General features: G+C 39.3%; 4 protein-coding genes across 7 annotated transcripts; 2 read left to right on the top strand and 2 right to left on the bottom strand.

Moving 5' to 3' along the window:
• Positions 1–170: 170 nt before the first annotated feature.
• Positions 171–5724, top strand: LOC116917218 (leucine-rich PPR motif-containing protein, mitochondrial). Its single transcript, XM_032922604.2, has 18 exons — positions 171–347; positions 445–629; positions 699–943; positions 1009–1154; positions 1233–1366; positions 1432–1670; positions 1875–2108; positions 2190–2446; positions 2516–2713; positions 2772–3051; positions 3148–3557; positions 3624–3855; positions 3917–4404; positions 4461–4680; positions 4743–4959; positions 5023–5304; positions 5367–5521; positions 5585–5724. The coding sequence occupies exons 1-18, from the start codon at positions 211–213 to the stop codon at positions 5618–5620; spliced, it is 4095 nt and encodes a 1364-aa protein (XP_032778495.2). The 5' UTR covers positions 171–210; the 3' UTR covers positions 5621–5724.
• Positions 5717–9211, bottom strand: LOC116917254 (large neutral amino acids transporter small subunit 1). Its single transcript, XM_032922673.2, has 10 exons — positions 8020–9211; positions 7547–7952; positions 7352–7477; positions 7200–7283; positions 7071–7137; positions 6662–6785; positions 6386–6586; positions 6080–6314; positions 5932–6021; positions 5717–5871 (listed from the first exon to the last, which is right to left on the bottom strand). Exons 1-10 carry the CDS (start codon positions 8131–8133, stop codon positions 5807–5809), a joined length of 1512 nt encoding a protein of 503 aa, XP_032778564.1. The 5' UTR covers positions 8134–9211; the 3' UTR covers positions 5717–5806.
• A 217-nt stretch (positions 9212–9428) lies between these two features.
• On the top strand, positions 9429–11612 carry LOC116917265 (angiogenic factor with G patch and FHA domains 1). 4 transcript variants are annotated; one of them, XM_032922689.2, is made up of 5 exons: positions 9429–9571; positions 9665–10185; positions 10246–10431; positions 10495–10977; positions 11052–11276. In XM_032922689.2, exons 2-5 carry the CDS (start codon positions 9679–9681, stop codon positions 11193–11195), a joined length of 1320 nt encoding a protein of 439 aa, XP_032778580.1. In that variant the 5' UTR covers positions 9429–9571; positions 9665–9678; the 3' UTR covers positions 11196–11276. The 4 variants fall into 4 exon arrangements, 3 of the variants coding, with proteins under 3 accessions (XP_032778580.1, XP_032778581.1, XP_032778579.1); XM_032922690.2 differs by having other exon boundaries at positions 9447–9596; XR_004391064.2 differs by adding an exon at positions 11312–11612 and having other exon boundaries at positions 9463–10185; positions 11052–11254.
• LOC116917257 (TOM1-like protein 2) lies at positions 11252–14455 on the bottom strand. Its single transcript, XM_032922676.2, is given in 12 exon segments — positions 11252–11847; positions 11934–11984; positions 12103–12132; positions 12247–12322; positions 12500–12578; positions 12649–12722; positions 12725–12826; positions 12903–13309; positions 13368–13558; positions 13626–13716; positions 13775–13944; positions 14036–14455. Coding segments are annotated over 12 exon segments (1476 nt in total). The 5' UTR covers positions 14100–14455; the 3' UTR covers positions 11252–11706.
• Between the last annotated feature and the right edge of the window lie 192 nt (positions 14456–14647).

The following is a 14647-nucleotide window of genomic DNA, read 5'->3' as shown; positions in this document are numbered from 1 at the left end:
GTATTTCAGGATCAAAAAAAGATATTGAATATCTTGCGTTCTTTGAAATTATAGGTTATATAAGTCTTTGCATCATGGTTGTTTTTCTGCATAATTTGGCCTTGAAAAGGTTGTTTAGAAACACCCGAATGTTACTTTTCCGCATTCATTTTGCCGCAGTTTGTCTCTCCATAATTCCAAATCCCTTAAATTGACCACCAACTTGCGAAGATGGCTTCGTTGTTGCGTTCTGGAAAATTTTTCCGGTTATTCTCTAATTTAACCAGAAATTTCGATTTAAACAATGGTAGTAAAAATGAATCGCTGGTTCGTGCACGTAGAGGCGAATGGGAAATTACCATACACAGGTTTGTTGCTTTGTCTTCGTAACACAGGTTTATATCTGCCGGCAACCCACGTGACTTAACTATGTTAACTTGTTTTATTCTATTGTGTTTTCCCTAGATCTCTGTCAGCGGCCCAGTTACCACTGAAAAATTTAAGTGATGCTACTGTTCAGCAACCACTAATATCAACAGATCATGGTGTTGTCGACAGGGCTATTGAAAAGGCTGAGTCGGATGCTAAAAAAGTTGGTCGTATCACAAAAGATGATATCCTAAATATCATTGAGAGGATAAAACAACAGAGTAAGATGTTTCTTTATATTTTGTTGGATAGAAGTAACATTTCATGCTCCATTTACCCATGTTTTGCAGAAACTGCCTCAACCACTCAAAGTTTACTACTCATACGATGTTGTGGTAGCCTGGTGCCCGAGGAACCACCAACTTCAAGAACAAACTTGGTTCAAGAAGTCTGGAAAATGTTGCAGGGATACAATGTTTCTCTTGACATTAGTCACTACAATGCCCTTCTACGTGTGTATTTAGAAAATGAGCACTCTTTTAATCCCATGAAGTTCTTACAGAAGTTGGAGGAGCAAAATATTAAACCTAACAGAGTAACCTTCATCTTCAGTGATCCATTTCCATTTTTACTTGTAATACATTTTTTGTTTTATTTTAGGTGACTTACCAGAGGCTTTTGTCTGCCTATTGCCAGAAAGGAGATATTGATGGTGCTTCACAAATTTTGGAAATAATGAAAAGCAAAGATCTCCCCATTGGAGAGCTAGTATTCAATTCACTTGTTATGGGTCATGCCAACACAGGGTAAGCTACAAATCACTACCTACAAAATAAGTATTTATTTTTAATTTGAATTGCTTTATGCATTGTGCTGTGTAATAGAGATCTGGAAAGTGCTAGGGGTGTTATCAAAGTGATGACCCAAGCTGGTTTAGAACCCGACAGTGATACGTACCGTACGTTACTCTGCGGCTACGCCAAACATGGCCTACTACAAGAGATTTCCTCCACCATAGGTAATTTAACTTGAAAATATTGAATGAGATCCACATTTAAATCCTTTTTGTATTGAAATGTTTAGATGAATGTAAAAACAAGGAAATCACACTCCATGATAGAGATTTGCTGGAAGTATTATACACCGCAGCGATTCACAATCACCCTACAGTTGTTGATAATATGTTGAACCTGATGAACAAATCTTCTGGCTATAATCAGGATTGTTTCAACGTAATTCTCCGTTTAGTCAATCATCAACAAGAAGATCAGGCTTTTAGAGTCCTTCAAAGCATGAAACCTGTACAGCTAGCTGATGGTCAAGTATGATTTAATGATATTCTTACTTTTTAGTTTTAATCTAATTCTAGCCTAAACTTTGAATCACAGTGTAATAATAAGATGGTACAAAAACTAGTATAGGTGCAAAATCAAACATTGGTTGTCATAGTGACTCCCAAGTCCCAACTAGTGGAATAACCAAGTTATCAGTATTTATGATTCAACCTAAGCATTGCTTATTTGCAGATGTCTGCAACCGGAAATTTTTTTATTCGTCAAATCATCAAGTCGAATTGTCCACCTGAGAAGGTTATCTCTTTCTGTCAACAACTTGTGAACTCTGGCCTAAACAACAGGGCGTTTTTCAAAGCCCTTGAAATGTCTAACGCATTCAGGAAGCCAGAAATCTCAAATCTTCTTCTTAAGCAAATTCAAAAACAAAAAGAAATGCTCCGACCGCAAGCTTTTTGGCCACTGTTGGTGAGTAAAGCGCTCCACCATCAACATTTTTTAATTTAGTTCTTCCATGTTGTTGCATGACACCTTTACTTTACTTTTCAGACGGCGCAATCAAAAGTTGGCGGTGAAAAAGGAGTTTTAGACGCTCTACGTCAAATGGCAGCCATACAGGTTACGCCAAATGTGGATACCATCAGCCAGCGTGTGCTCCCTTACATGGAAAATGACAATGTTGAAACTCTCCTCCGGAAGTTGCGTTCCGCTGAAGTTCCTCCAAGTGTAGTAGCCATATCCTTAATGGTACAAAGCTTGAATCGACAGGACTTCGCTTCGGCTATTGATGTTGCTTCAAAGATCTAGTAAAATGATAGAATTCGAAAAATTCTTACTAACGAAAGCAACCTTTTCACTTCCTTTTTGCTATGCAGTCTCCGTTTTGACAACATCAACTTTCGCCAAGCAGCGGCCGATGCTTACCTGAAAACCCGTGATGCGTCATCTTTGGCAAAACTTCTGAAATCCACGCTGCGCCAATCTCAGACTCCGGGAACGGAAAATGATCCCAAAGATCAAGCAGCTGAATTGGCTGGACCAGTTCTGAAGGAAGTTTTCGATCGTGCTACCAAGTAAAACATTTCTTCTAGTATAATGTCTCTAGAGGAACTAATTGTTATTTTTTTTTAGACCTAAATTAGAAGCCGTCGAACCTCTTTTAAAAACCATGCACGAAAACGGGCTAGGTGTACCAAATAGCGTTGTACAGTACATCCAAGAGCATGCCGGTGACGAGATGACGGAATCCGTTGCTCAGCTGCTTGTTGAGCTGAGTTCTGGGACGCTAATGCCAACAGAACTTATAGCTTACCCGTCTTCCACCAACAGGCAAAATTTTTATAAAGGGGCTCAAAAGTTCGTTGGATTCGCTAAAGAGCACAATCTTACGGAAGCCCTGAACGAGAAGAAGGTAGTTTTCTGACTCCCTTTTTTTCTTTTTCTTTTTGTTTTGTTGTTGTTGTGTTTGTTGGCAAATTTATATTTATGACACGGGTTGTTCTTGTAGTTACTGGAATCACGCAATTTCGTCTTTTCTGAAGGATTGAACATTGTACTCATGGACCTTTATGCCCATCATGGACGTTTCGATGATGCTTTTGGGATTTTTACAGCGCTTTACTCGAAGAACCCAGATATTGTTGTGACACCTATTAAGTTGTTTAATTTAGCGACAAGCTTGCTGAAAGGTGATCGCGTAGATGACGCGTTTAAGATCCTCCAACGCTTGAAGCCATCGTCTGAAACGAGCGAACAAAATCTTCGTAGTTTGGAAATGTCCGGTTGGCGTCTGATGAATGTAGCTGCTTCGAAAGGAGACGTCGAGCTTACCCGTAAATTATTTGAAATCATAGAAAAGTCTGGATTAAAAATTACTGGCATGATTGCTGGCCCGCTCATCAAGGTTCATCTAAGCAGGTAAAATTTAGCAACGATAATTTTTTGTAGGGTAAAAGACCTGCTAACTTTTAATATTTATTACAGGGACGATATTGAAGGTGCATTGAAAACTTTCCTTGAGTGCGTTGAAACATATCGAGTTACTCCTCTAAAATCCACATTAACCACGCGATTGATTGAATCGGAAGATGCCCAGCGACTTCAACAAGTTATGGATGCTAGTATTAAAGTTCATGGCGAGATGAACAGTCTTTACGATTTAGTGTTCGCTTTTTTGGAATGCGGTCGAGTTCGACAAGCAAAAAAAGTGCTTGAGGTAATGAAAAAGTCAATTGACTCTCGGGAGTATTTTTCTCAATCATCCTATTATTCACCAGACTCCCGGTCTTCGGGCGCGTGGTCCGCGTATTGATACGGTATGCAAACGTTATGTTGATGAGAAGAGAATCACAGAACTTGAGAACCTGATCAAAATCACAAAAGATGTATATGGTGTTGACCGGAACATGATGTACACATACCTGCTGTCGGCTTGTATAAACACGAAAGATGTGGCCCGTGCTGCTGGCCTATGGACGCAAATGCAAGAAGAAGATTTTCAACCAAATCCAGAATTTTTGCAGAAACTGGGTAGATTCCTAGAAGAGCAGAACGAGCCTGTCCCCTTTACAATTCCTGAAGTATTGGAAAACGAGACAGTTCCAAATGCTTCCAATTCTATCGCCTCCAGTTTAAACGGAAAGAAAAACCCTGTGGCCAGCAAACCCAAAAAAGACATTTCGGAATCAAAATCTTCCAAGAAAGGGGAGTTCTTGACAGCGATAAAAAATGGCGACATAAATGCTGCACTTGAGCTCAAGAAAGAGTGAGTAAAAAATTGATTTTCTGGCTTGCACTCGTTATTTAACTTTGTACTCGTAGGTTGGAAAGCCAAGGTGATAATATCTCAGTTAGACAAAAATCCGATTTGGTAGAAGTGGCTGTAAAAGCAGGTCGGCTGGATGTTGCTACTCAACTTGTTTTAGAGCTAGAAAAATCGGGTGGATATCCTGTTCCACGCATCTTCCGTTTCTACATGAAAGCCCTTGCATCAGCTGGTGATCAACAATCTATTCGAATGATTGGGGAGTATTTAAGCCCAGTAAGTATGACGTTATTTTGTTTCAAGTCATCTACGTTCAGTCATTCATTATCGATCTTCAGGAGAGAAAGAGTCTCTTAAGCTACGAAAATGTTCTTGCCTCTGCTATTGCACAAGATCCCGCTGCCACGATAGCTTACCTCGATACTCTTTTGAACGACATTAAGGCAAAATCTGGTCATACGTTAGACGAAGAACAATTAAAGGCATTAAGGCTTACATTTCCCAGAGGAGGCATACTAGGCATACTAGAAAAGAACCCCAATGTTCTGCCAAAATGTGAGTGTGCGTTATGGTATGACGGAATTACAGAAAATGTTCAGTTCCTTTTGTTCTATACAGGCCAAGAAATAGCCAGCGAGTATGTTAAACTTGGGGTTTATGGTCCCGTGAATTCTCTTTGGTGCTACTATTTGAATAGTGGAAATCTAACTGAAGCCCAGTCAACATGGGAAACTCTCAAAGCATCTCCTATTGCAATTGGCTTTCAGCCTGTTTGCCGCCATATCAGGCAACACCAAGACGTGGCTTTGGCTGAAACGCTAATCAACATGCTTGTCTCTGGAGCAAGCGTCAAACCGTCAGCTCTAGCCATTGCATATTCCGCTTGGATTGATGTCCACCGTAACTTTAGAATCAAAAACTCGGTATAGACCATTAGACTAAGACCATTTCTGCTTTTACAGGGTCAAAAAATGAACTGGATAAAGCAATAGCTACGCTTAATAAAGCATTGAGCGGAGGCGTTGAGCTCTCGCTTCTCAATGAATCTACACTGTCCGCATTAAAAACTGATTGTGAGAAAGTCGGAAAAAGCTTTCCTTATTCTATACCAAAACCGGTAATTCTCTGTCATTTATTAAAGTTCCTGAGATAACTAAAATTTTCTTTTAAATATTTACAGAGCGAGAAACCTGTAACCCAGCCACAATCCGAGTAGTGAACGATTAATCTAGACCGACACGTTTATTTTCAGAATTCCAGTCAGTTGTAGTAGTCGCGAATTACTTTTTGTTGAAAATAAAGTTAGCCTTGATTTCGTCACTGGATTTAGTTTATTGGCAAAAGTAAACAGTCCTCTTATATGACAGTAAGCATCTTTCACATTAATTCATTTCTAATGGTATTAAGCATGATGTCCATTGATTGGTGCAACATTAAGTAAAGCGACGCAGAAGCGGGAGAATTTATCTGTGGATGAAGGAAATTCATTTTACTTGTCAAGCTTAAAAACAAAAGTTGTGTGAGTACCTGAATATTTCTGAACAACAGTTGACGATGAGCTTTTTTTAATCACGAAATGAACAGGAACACCAGCCAAAACTATGATAACTCCTATTCCTGTTATTGAAAATCGAGATTAACGGAATTCTTCTGTACACATGTTTAGGATTTGTACCTGTGTCGAAAGGCGTTACAACAGCTGGCACTAATACTAGGAAAATACAGCAAAGAAGAAACGTGATTGGTAAAACCAGGGGGACTCGTATAGGTCGCTCAATGTCTGGTAGTTTCCAACGTAAGTATAATAGTCCGGTCACACTTGCGCCCGAAACCAACCATAGTGCAAAGCTCAAGTAGTTGATGAGAGAAAAGACGTCAGGAAAAAGGAGCAATATCAAAGCCAGAGAGCACTGTAAAAACGTAAATTATATTTAAAATTTAGCTCCACAGGTTAGATAAATAGAACTTTGCCGGTGCGGACCTCCCAGATCAAAGCTGGTATGGGTGTAAGTAATTGTTGGTGAAGAAATCCACAAGCAGCCGGAAACTGGCCGTTGTTCGCTCCTGTTGCAACAATTCGCGCCGCCGTGAAAGTGATTCCATTCAAACTGCCGAAAGTTGAGATGGAGACGAACACAGGTATGACCCATTTCAACCAGCTGTAAAGTTTTGTTCCGAATGTCTGGATTCATCAAAGGGGATGTTATCAAACAGACTGTCGAGGAATTTCATTTTTCTGCGAGAATCTTTGATATACCACGGCGACTGCATGAGATGCAATGATATCGGCCGGTGAAATTACCACGAAGTAACTCAAATTGGCCAAAACATAAAAGATCGTGACGATTGGCATTGCTATGAATATAGCTAAAGGTAAGTTCCTTAAAGTATACAAAATAGAAATCAATAGTCAGTATCACTCTGAACAAACAAAGGCCGCATCAGCATTGGAAATGTAATCCACTACACTTTAGGATGCTCTTTCTTCCTTGCCCAATCTTATTGATCCACTGAATGATGGAAAAGATAAATTGGTTTCGTCTGTAAAAGACACGCTTTTCTCTATTGTAATGGTTTTTCTGAGTGATTTTCCATTCGTAAATTATATAGATTGTCTGGACTTAATGTTTTAAAAAAATCTTGATTTCGTCAGTATTACGTCATACCTGTATGGATCTTGCAGCTCATCAATGACGAAATTCAGGTAATTCCAGCCACCAAAAGCAAACAGGCCTATGATCAACAGCAGTGTATTAAATCTATCAAAACTTAAAAATTCAATAATATTCATGTACCCGAATAGAAGGCTAATGATAATTTTCCTATTTCGAGTGGTGCATCTTCCGAAAACTGTGTGAATGTTAGGTTCTGTGTTTTTCCTGACAAATTTTAAACGTGTGAAAAAGAGGTAAGACAAAAGTAAATCCGTTATTAAGAATTAAGAAACCTGCAAAAAGCTCAAATAGGCCGAGTACAATGACGATAAATAATGCCAATAATTTTGCCACTGTGAAAACGTTTTGGATACGCATGGCTCCTCGTACACTGGCACAACTGATACCGGACAGAAGACCTTACAGATTCAAATTAAATATTATTGAGTTAACTGAATGAGTTTTCAACATAATGTCTCTAGATTTACATAGGCAACAGGCAGCAAGTAGGCGGACGGCCGAGTATGGTACGGGACAGTCACCGAAGATGGGTTGCAACATATAGGTAGCGAAAGTTAAAGCAACAACTGCTTGAGAAGCTGGTTTTATGATTAACGTTATAACCCATAGTGTCAAAAATGCTGGCAGAGAACCAAACGCCTCTAGAATATAGGCGTAATCGCCACCGGAACGGGAAATGATTGTGCCTAGTTCCGCGTAACAGAGTGCTCCACCGGCAGAAAATATACCAGACAACGCCCAAACTATCAATGCTGTACCAGTTGATCCAGCATTTATGAGAACTCCCTTTGGAGAGATAAATATTCCTGAACCAATGATGCTGCCAACTATGATAGCTACCCCATTGGCCAAGGTAATCTTTCGACGCTTGTCCTTTTACCGAATGATTGTAAAAAGTTATTAGAAAACAAATTAACCAATGTCAAATTATTTCTCCTACCTGAGTTGCTTCCGGCACCTCATCCTGGATTACATTTGGTTTTTTGATTAAACGCTGGATTAGGTTTTGGCATGGAGTGACGGTGACATCATCGTCACATTCTTCAGAATCCATCTCGAAAGTAGTTCACCGGATGTAAAGCACGTCTTTGCTCCTTCGAACCGAATTAAAGACTAAAGGCAACAGACGGGCGTCATCTTAGCTCTATATTGTTGACTACAACACGCTCAGTCGCTGCAAAGACGTGGATTGAGGGGAATAAAAATAAGCCGAAGAGGTTTTTTTTTTGTTTCTTACCATCATGTACAGAAAAAAGGGTAAAATGGATTGGATAACAATTTCTATGCAGATAGGGCTTCATTTGGGATATTTCATTTCCGTTTGTTAAAGGTATTTTATTTCTCTTTAAAGTCTCTTAGGGTCTTATTCCATCTTTTTAAGCGTAAAAAAAGTTAGAGAAGTTTTAAACGTTAAACAAACAATTAAATGGTTATTATCACGGATAATGACTTGCGAGGTACGCCAGCACATACCAAATTTTGACGTAAAACGTTTTCAAAAACAATTAACTTGGATCATCTCTACAATATAGCATAAATTTAAAGGATGAATTTTTATTTTTAAAGCAAAACCCCTGTGAAAAAAATCCAAACTGCGATCTTCTGGTAACTAAATACCTATTGGCCATTTCTCAGCTCATCTACCCAACACCTTTGAGGTAAACTTCTTCATATTTCAGAACTCGGAAGAAGCCCCAAAAAATATGCAGATAGCAACCCTTTCTGATGTTTTGATTACCCCTCTAGAGGTGTTGAAGCACCGGTAAGTCGCTCAATCATCCCTCTTTTCATATGATTTTTTAAAGAAAATGGCTCATTATAGATTTGGCGCAGTACAGCGAAGACGAATTCAGCTCAAACATTTTGTACATAAGGTGATCTCTTATGAATCAATCATCTTATAATGATGCAATTTGTCACACTTGTTGTCTGTTTCAGGAGGTAGGAACTAGGAAGCATAAAATCCAAAGGGAATGGCGCACAAACCAGTGCACCTACGTTTTAAAACATTAGATTTTTTGAAGAAAGCGGCGATGTTTGGGTTATGATAATATACAGATATCACAAGAGAAAACTGGGAAACACCACCTGAACCCGAAACGTTTTTACAAGTAGGTAGCTTAAAATAAGTAGTGGATTTGTTCGAGCGCTGAACAACTGTGGTGCTAAAGGCATTGTATGGAAAGCGTCGGCGAGCCTCGTAATCTCGACATTCTGGAGTAGACTACAGTCCTTCGCGCTTGTTGAAAATTGAAATGTAATTCGAAAAAAGTTATCATTTGCAAAGTCGCAACGTAGCATTTCACTGACCTAAAGATTGATTTGTCCAATTTTCTTGCCTGTCTGGTGTCTGCATCTGTCTGCACTCTGCGGTTGGATGTATTATATTATTGTCTGTATCGGCGAGTGGTTGCTGTAAACGGATCAGTATCTACGAGAAGTCTTCAAACATTTCGGGACTATCTGGAGGAATTCGCCGAGTTCCACCTAAAGTGCATTATGGCTGGAGAGCTTAACGTGCAACCGGCAGTTTCTCTTCAATGCCCTTCAGGAAGAGTAACGCGTTTTTCTCTGTTGATTTGCAGGAATTTTATCAAAAATGGATGTAAATGAGCCGTCGACGTCAACAGAAGAGGTTGGCTGGGCCTCAGGGTTATCGATTGCGGATCAAGTGAAAGCTGCTGCTGAAGAAGCCCAAGCTCAATCAGGATTTGAATATCATGAAGAAACTGGCCTCTATTATGATTCAACAACACAGATGTATTACAACTCAGAGACCGGCCTCTATTATAATGGCTTTACAGGAACATGGTATCAATATGATGAAGCCATGTGTGAATATGTGGTGCATCACCAAGTCGAAGGATTCACCTTTGAAAATGCAGTTGCTGAACATGTTCTGCATTCTATAGACAACTACACATCAGAATTATCTAAAAAAGTTGAAGCTGAAATTAAGTCCAATAAACAAGAAGGTGAACTGTCAGATGAAGATGTAAATGAAGTAGACCTGAAAAATAACAAGACCAAAGGTGAAGCACACAAGCTTGCAGAACGTCTACCTCCTTGTGCTCGGTTTTTGGTTGTGAGTTCTTCTATCGATAGAGTAAGTGTTGTTTAATATTATGCATAGAATGTAGTCACTTACACTTGGCCATGTCAATAGGTGAAGATTGGTTCTTTATTTGTTGTACCTTATACTGGTGGAACCATTGGAAGACTACCAGAATGTGAAGTTTCTTTAGATGATGTAAATGTTAGTAAGAAGCATGCTAAGTTTGGATACAACCAGGATGAAAAATCTTTTACCATTATTGATTTGGGCAGTCGGAACGGTACCTTCATTCACATGGCAAGTTGGCCCTAAGTTCATCACATGCTTTGAAATTTGTTACTCAACTACTTTCTTTTGCAGGAACGGCTTTCTGAGTCTAAAGAAACGAGCGAAGAATACATTTTGGCCCATGATTCCCAGATACAAGTTGGGAGTATCACACTTTTATGTCACATTCATGCTGGCTTGGAAACATGTGATGGCTGTGAACCAGGTTTGGTGATCAAAGAGCAAGGAAACAAAGATATTGGCAGTTCAGTTTCAGCTAACAAAGAAGATTTGGAGAAAGCTCGTAAAAGGGAGCTCAAAAAGATACGTCAAAAATTTGGACTTAAGCTGCATGATTCTGATGACTCAGTGTCACTGAAGCCAGGTTACCAAGATCGAGCGGAAGTTCGACGACAGACAGTAGGCATTGATCCTGTTGGCGCGAAGACGGAACAGGCTTCTACTCTTGTGCCAATAGCAAAAAAGAATAAGGGATTTCAAATGTTGGCTAAAATGGGTTGGAATGAAGGTACAGCTCTGGGTAAAACGGAATCTGCTGATGCTATCATTGAACCAGTAAGTGTAACCAAGATTTATTTCAAGGTACATCTTTAGAGCTAGATTTAGTTAGATTTCTCCTCTTTTTGTAGATATCAGTAGACATGAGAGCCGGTAGAGAAGGCTTGGGAGCCGATGCAATTCCTTCAATCAGCTCGTTTCATTCGGATGCTTCAAGAAAACGACGAGCTGACGTGTTAGAAAAAACAAGACACCGATACTCACAAGCGCAATAAGGAGCGTGTTATTTCCCTTCTCTTCCATCGTAATCATTTACCTATCGTTTGCTGGATGGGTAATACAAGGCGTTTATTGTATATATATAATGATACCATTTTTAAATATAATTAAGGAAGGAACATCTACAGCTGACCAGGTAGAAGGGAAAGCAAAGGAATGTCAACACGACGAGCAAGATTGATTAATATTTAATCAAGGGACATAGGTAAGGAACTGAAAAATACGAGGGCTCTGACACATCTGGACCAACCAGCTGAGGTGAAAAATCTTCAAATAGTGTTTTTTCTAAGAGGAAAATAACTTGACTGATAAGGATAATTTTTCTGATTGGATTCTCCAACCATCGACTGAGACCATCAAATTCCATGTACACCTAAAAATTGGTTTTAAATTCAGAAAACAAAAAAAAATAAGTTGATGTCAGTGTAGCCGTTGCCTACAATTAACGGACAAAGCAGTTGTAGCCTTCTGTGAAGAAAGGCGAAGGAAAAGAAACAAACAAATGTGTTAAAGTGAAAACAAATTCGAGTCGTTAGAACGGCTAGAAGACCCTTCGCCAGAGGTGCCGGCTCCTTCTGGTTTATCGGAACGTTTCTTTAGGTATTCTTTCATAGCAGGGGTTAGCGTAGCATCTTCTGCAAGGTGAGGCTAAAAATAAAATTATTTAAAAACCGAGATTTGTTTACATATGGATACTAAAAAGAGCGGATGAACAACTTTGTAGAAAGCGGTACCTCTTTTTCGAGCCATGCTTCCATTTCTTCGATGTCCTCGTCTTTTACTCCCTAATTAATGAGAAAATCCATAAAATACAGGAATACCAAGAGAATGAAAAGAAATTATAGGAGTACAAAATTGAACTGAACAGACAACGAAGACGAAATAGACAAAGAAACAAATTACCTGAAGAAAATCACCTTCAAAGATACCTCCCTGAAGATAAGCAAGCCCAACCACAGAAAGATAGAAGCATTAACAAACGTAATAAACATTTTACGCGGACCACAGTATGCGAAGAGGTTAGGAATCTTAGTAACATGAAAATACCTCTTGCTTTCGCTGTTGGGTTATTGTGCCTAAACTGGCATCCAACTGGTCTGGATCTCCGTATGCACTACCAGCGCTAGTCAGTTGTGTGTTATTCGACAGTCAGGGAGACCACAGTAGTATGTTCCGTATGGTGCAATACGCCAATTCCAGAAAAGATGAGACCAAAATTATAAAGAAACTTCGATAAGTAAAAGGACTAAAGGAGTTTGGAAAGATTTTGCAACCAATTTGATGAACATTGTATAGGTACCTAGGTTTTGACGATTCGTAGGTTACGTTGCGTGATTGTGCAAACATATCGAATTCGCTTTCATCCGCATTTTTCAATCCTAAGAAGTTTATCGTAGAAATCCTTGTGTTTTCCTTCTTAGTTATTAGAAGTGAATGGTTAGAAATTACCTAGACCCTGTAATTGAGTAGTGATAGTTGGGAGCGCAGCAGCCGCTGCGCTTGCAGAAGGCTGGTAATGATCCGCAAGATCAATTAAAGCACTGGTTGGTCGTGGTGTAGTTTTCTGCAAAGTCTCGCTACCAGCACCTTGAACCACCGCCTGTCTGTTTTTTCATAGCGTTCATATCTATTTGAAAACAAACACATGTAAACTCAATACAGTTTTTACCGCCATATCTTTCCTATCTACTTAAACAAATTACCTTAGGAAAAGGTTGTTTAGGTCATCATTGATCTTCAAAAGATGAGCTGTTATTTCATCGTTTGCCACGCGGTCAACCAGATCTACCAGACGCTGCTGCATAGTCCGACATGTAGCGTACAATTCGCACAGTAATTCCAAGTCAGCAGGGTTTTCTTGTCCGGGACTCATCTCTGCTAACATTTCCGAAAGGACGGACATGTTACCTTCCACTACACTCAACTCATGCTGCAACTTCGTGAGCTGTGGACCGCTTAAATCAATCGATTGATTCGCAGAAAGAGCTGAACTATCAACGCCAGGGGGTGTTTGTTGAGGGTCAGCTGTTGACGGTCTTTGATAAACAGGCTGAATGGCTGAAACTGGATTACTATGGACTGCAGGGACAGTTTCACTCTGGGTGAAAGTCTTAATAGAGAGACAATGATATTAGGGTTAAGATTTTCCCATAGAGTTGAATGAATACCTTCTGTGGCGTCAAAATAGGAGCCATCAAGTCCATATTGGTCATTGGAAACTCAATTCCTTTGGATTTTAATTCCTGATAGACTTGGGTTACACCATGCAGTTCTGGATATTGCTGAAATGCATCAGACCAGCTCTGAATTAGTGTCAGCACTTTCTCTTGAAGTTCTGTTGGTGGATCATTTTTTGGACCTAGTGTAAAAACATGAAATTGTTTAATTCTTATAAAAAAGGTATGGCATCTAGAAGACACTAATACCAATCAACTTCACTAGCTCTTGAACAAAATCCTTGCTGCACACTAGAACATGAAACCTGCGGCCACAATTTTTTACACATGTTTCAAGAACCTTAAATTGAAAATTTTATTAGTTTTTTCTATTTAACCACTAAGTTTTAAGGTCATACTATCAAAGTGTGCATGACAACTGCATGATTTTTCCCTGCATTAAGTTGTAAACGTTTCTTGATTGCTCTGACAGCATCTCTTGGACCATCATCCTGTTCATTTATCAGGTCACAAATTTCTATATTGAGTGCCTAGTCCTCATCGGACAACGATGCGTCCGTTGCTCTTTCTGTTGAATGCAAGCACGTACATGGGTTTTAAGAGACAGTGGGTTTAAAGAGGCAGAGATCGTGAAGTCATTTAGTCAACAAGTTGTTTACCAATTAATTGTCCGATAGGGGTGGCGAAAGGGTTGCCACCAAAGAAAGCAGCTACCGTCTCCATTATTCAAAAAAACAAAAATGTAGGTGATACTCTTATATGCGAATGTACCAGAAGCAAGAAGCCAAACTAGTAAACAATTCCTATCCTCTTGAGACAGGCTTAAGGAGAACCAACTAAAATCAGCTGACAGGTGATTGCAGACATTTGGACGTTGTCAAATTCTTGACCAACGTTTATTGCTTGGTATGTAGGCTACTACACTACACGTGTGAGATTGAACTATTTATGACTATAATCAGCGTTCATCTTTGCATCTCCCATAGCTTTGGCATTAAAAAAAATAGATACTGCTTGCTAATCCAGAACTCCAGATGGTCCGTGTCCGTCCTTCCCTTTTTGCGTCTTACGGGTTATATGATTCGTACTTATTCGTATATATGAAAAGCGAAACTTTATAAATAGACTTATTCCGTAAATCAGTTGAATGATCAAGCTTATTCAACAATGGCTGTTTTCCCATGAAGTAGGACTATGTATTCTTCAGTCTAGAATATATATATTAACACTAATAACACAAGGATATTACTAATGTTATCATTGAAATCATA

Source organism: Daphnia magna, linkage group LG2 (genome assembly GCF_020631705.1).
Source record: "Daphnia magna isolate NIES linkage group LG2, ASM2063170v1.1, whole genome shotgun sequence".
NCBI classification, from domain to species: domain Eukaryota; kingdom Metazoa; phylum Arthropoda; class Branchiopoda; order Diplostraca; family Daphniidae; genus Daphnia; species Daphnia magna.
Note: the sequence above shows the minus strand (reverse complement) of the source record. Positions and strands in the feature narration are given on the sequence as shown.

What these genes read in the sequence shown, in the direction of transcription:
- LOC116917218 (XM_032922604.2), top strand. Translation starts at nt 211, where the DNA reads ATGGCTTCGTTGTTGCGTTCTGGAAAATTTTTCCGGTTATTCTCTAAT. An exon ending in AAGCCCTGAACGAGAAGAAG is followed by an intron (nt 3,052 to 3,147) that starts GTAGTTTTCTGA and finishes TTGTTCTTGTAG; the next exon opens with TTACTGGAATCACGCAATTT. An exon ending in AAGCAAAAAAAGTGCTTGAG is followed by an intron (nt 3,856 to 3,916) that starts GTAATGAAAAAG and finishes ATTATTCACCAG; the next exon opens with ACTCCCGGTCTTCGGGCGCG.
- LOC116917265 (XM_032922689.2), top strand. Translation starts at nt 9,679, where the DNA reads ATGGATGTAAATGAGCCGTCGACGTCAACAGAAGAGGTTGGCTGGGCC. An exon ending in TGAGTTCTTCTATCGATAGA is followed by an intron (nt 10,186 to 10,245) that starts GTAAGTGTTGTT and finishes CCATGTCAATAG; the next exon opens with GTGAAGATTGGTTCTTTATT. An exon ending in ACGGTACCTTCATTCACATG is followed by an intron (nt 10,432 to 10,494) that starts GCAAGTTGGCCC and finishes TTTCTTTTGCAG; the next exon opens with GAACGGCTTTCTGAGTCTAA.
- LOC116917254 (XM_032922673.2), bottom strand. Translation starts at nt 8,133, where the DNA reads ATGGATTCTGAAGAATGTGACGATGATGTCACCGTCACTCCATGCCAA. An exon ending in CCTATTTGAGCTTTTTGCAG is followed by an intron (nt 7,284 to 7,351) that starts GTTTCTTAATTC and finishes AAAATTTGTCAG; the next exon opens with GAAAAACACAGAACCTAACA. An exon ending in TGTAACGCCTTTCGACACAG is followed by an intron (nt 6,022 to 6,079) that starts GTACAAATCCTA and finishes TTTCAATAACAG; the next exon opens with GAATAGGAGTTATCATAGTT.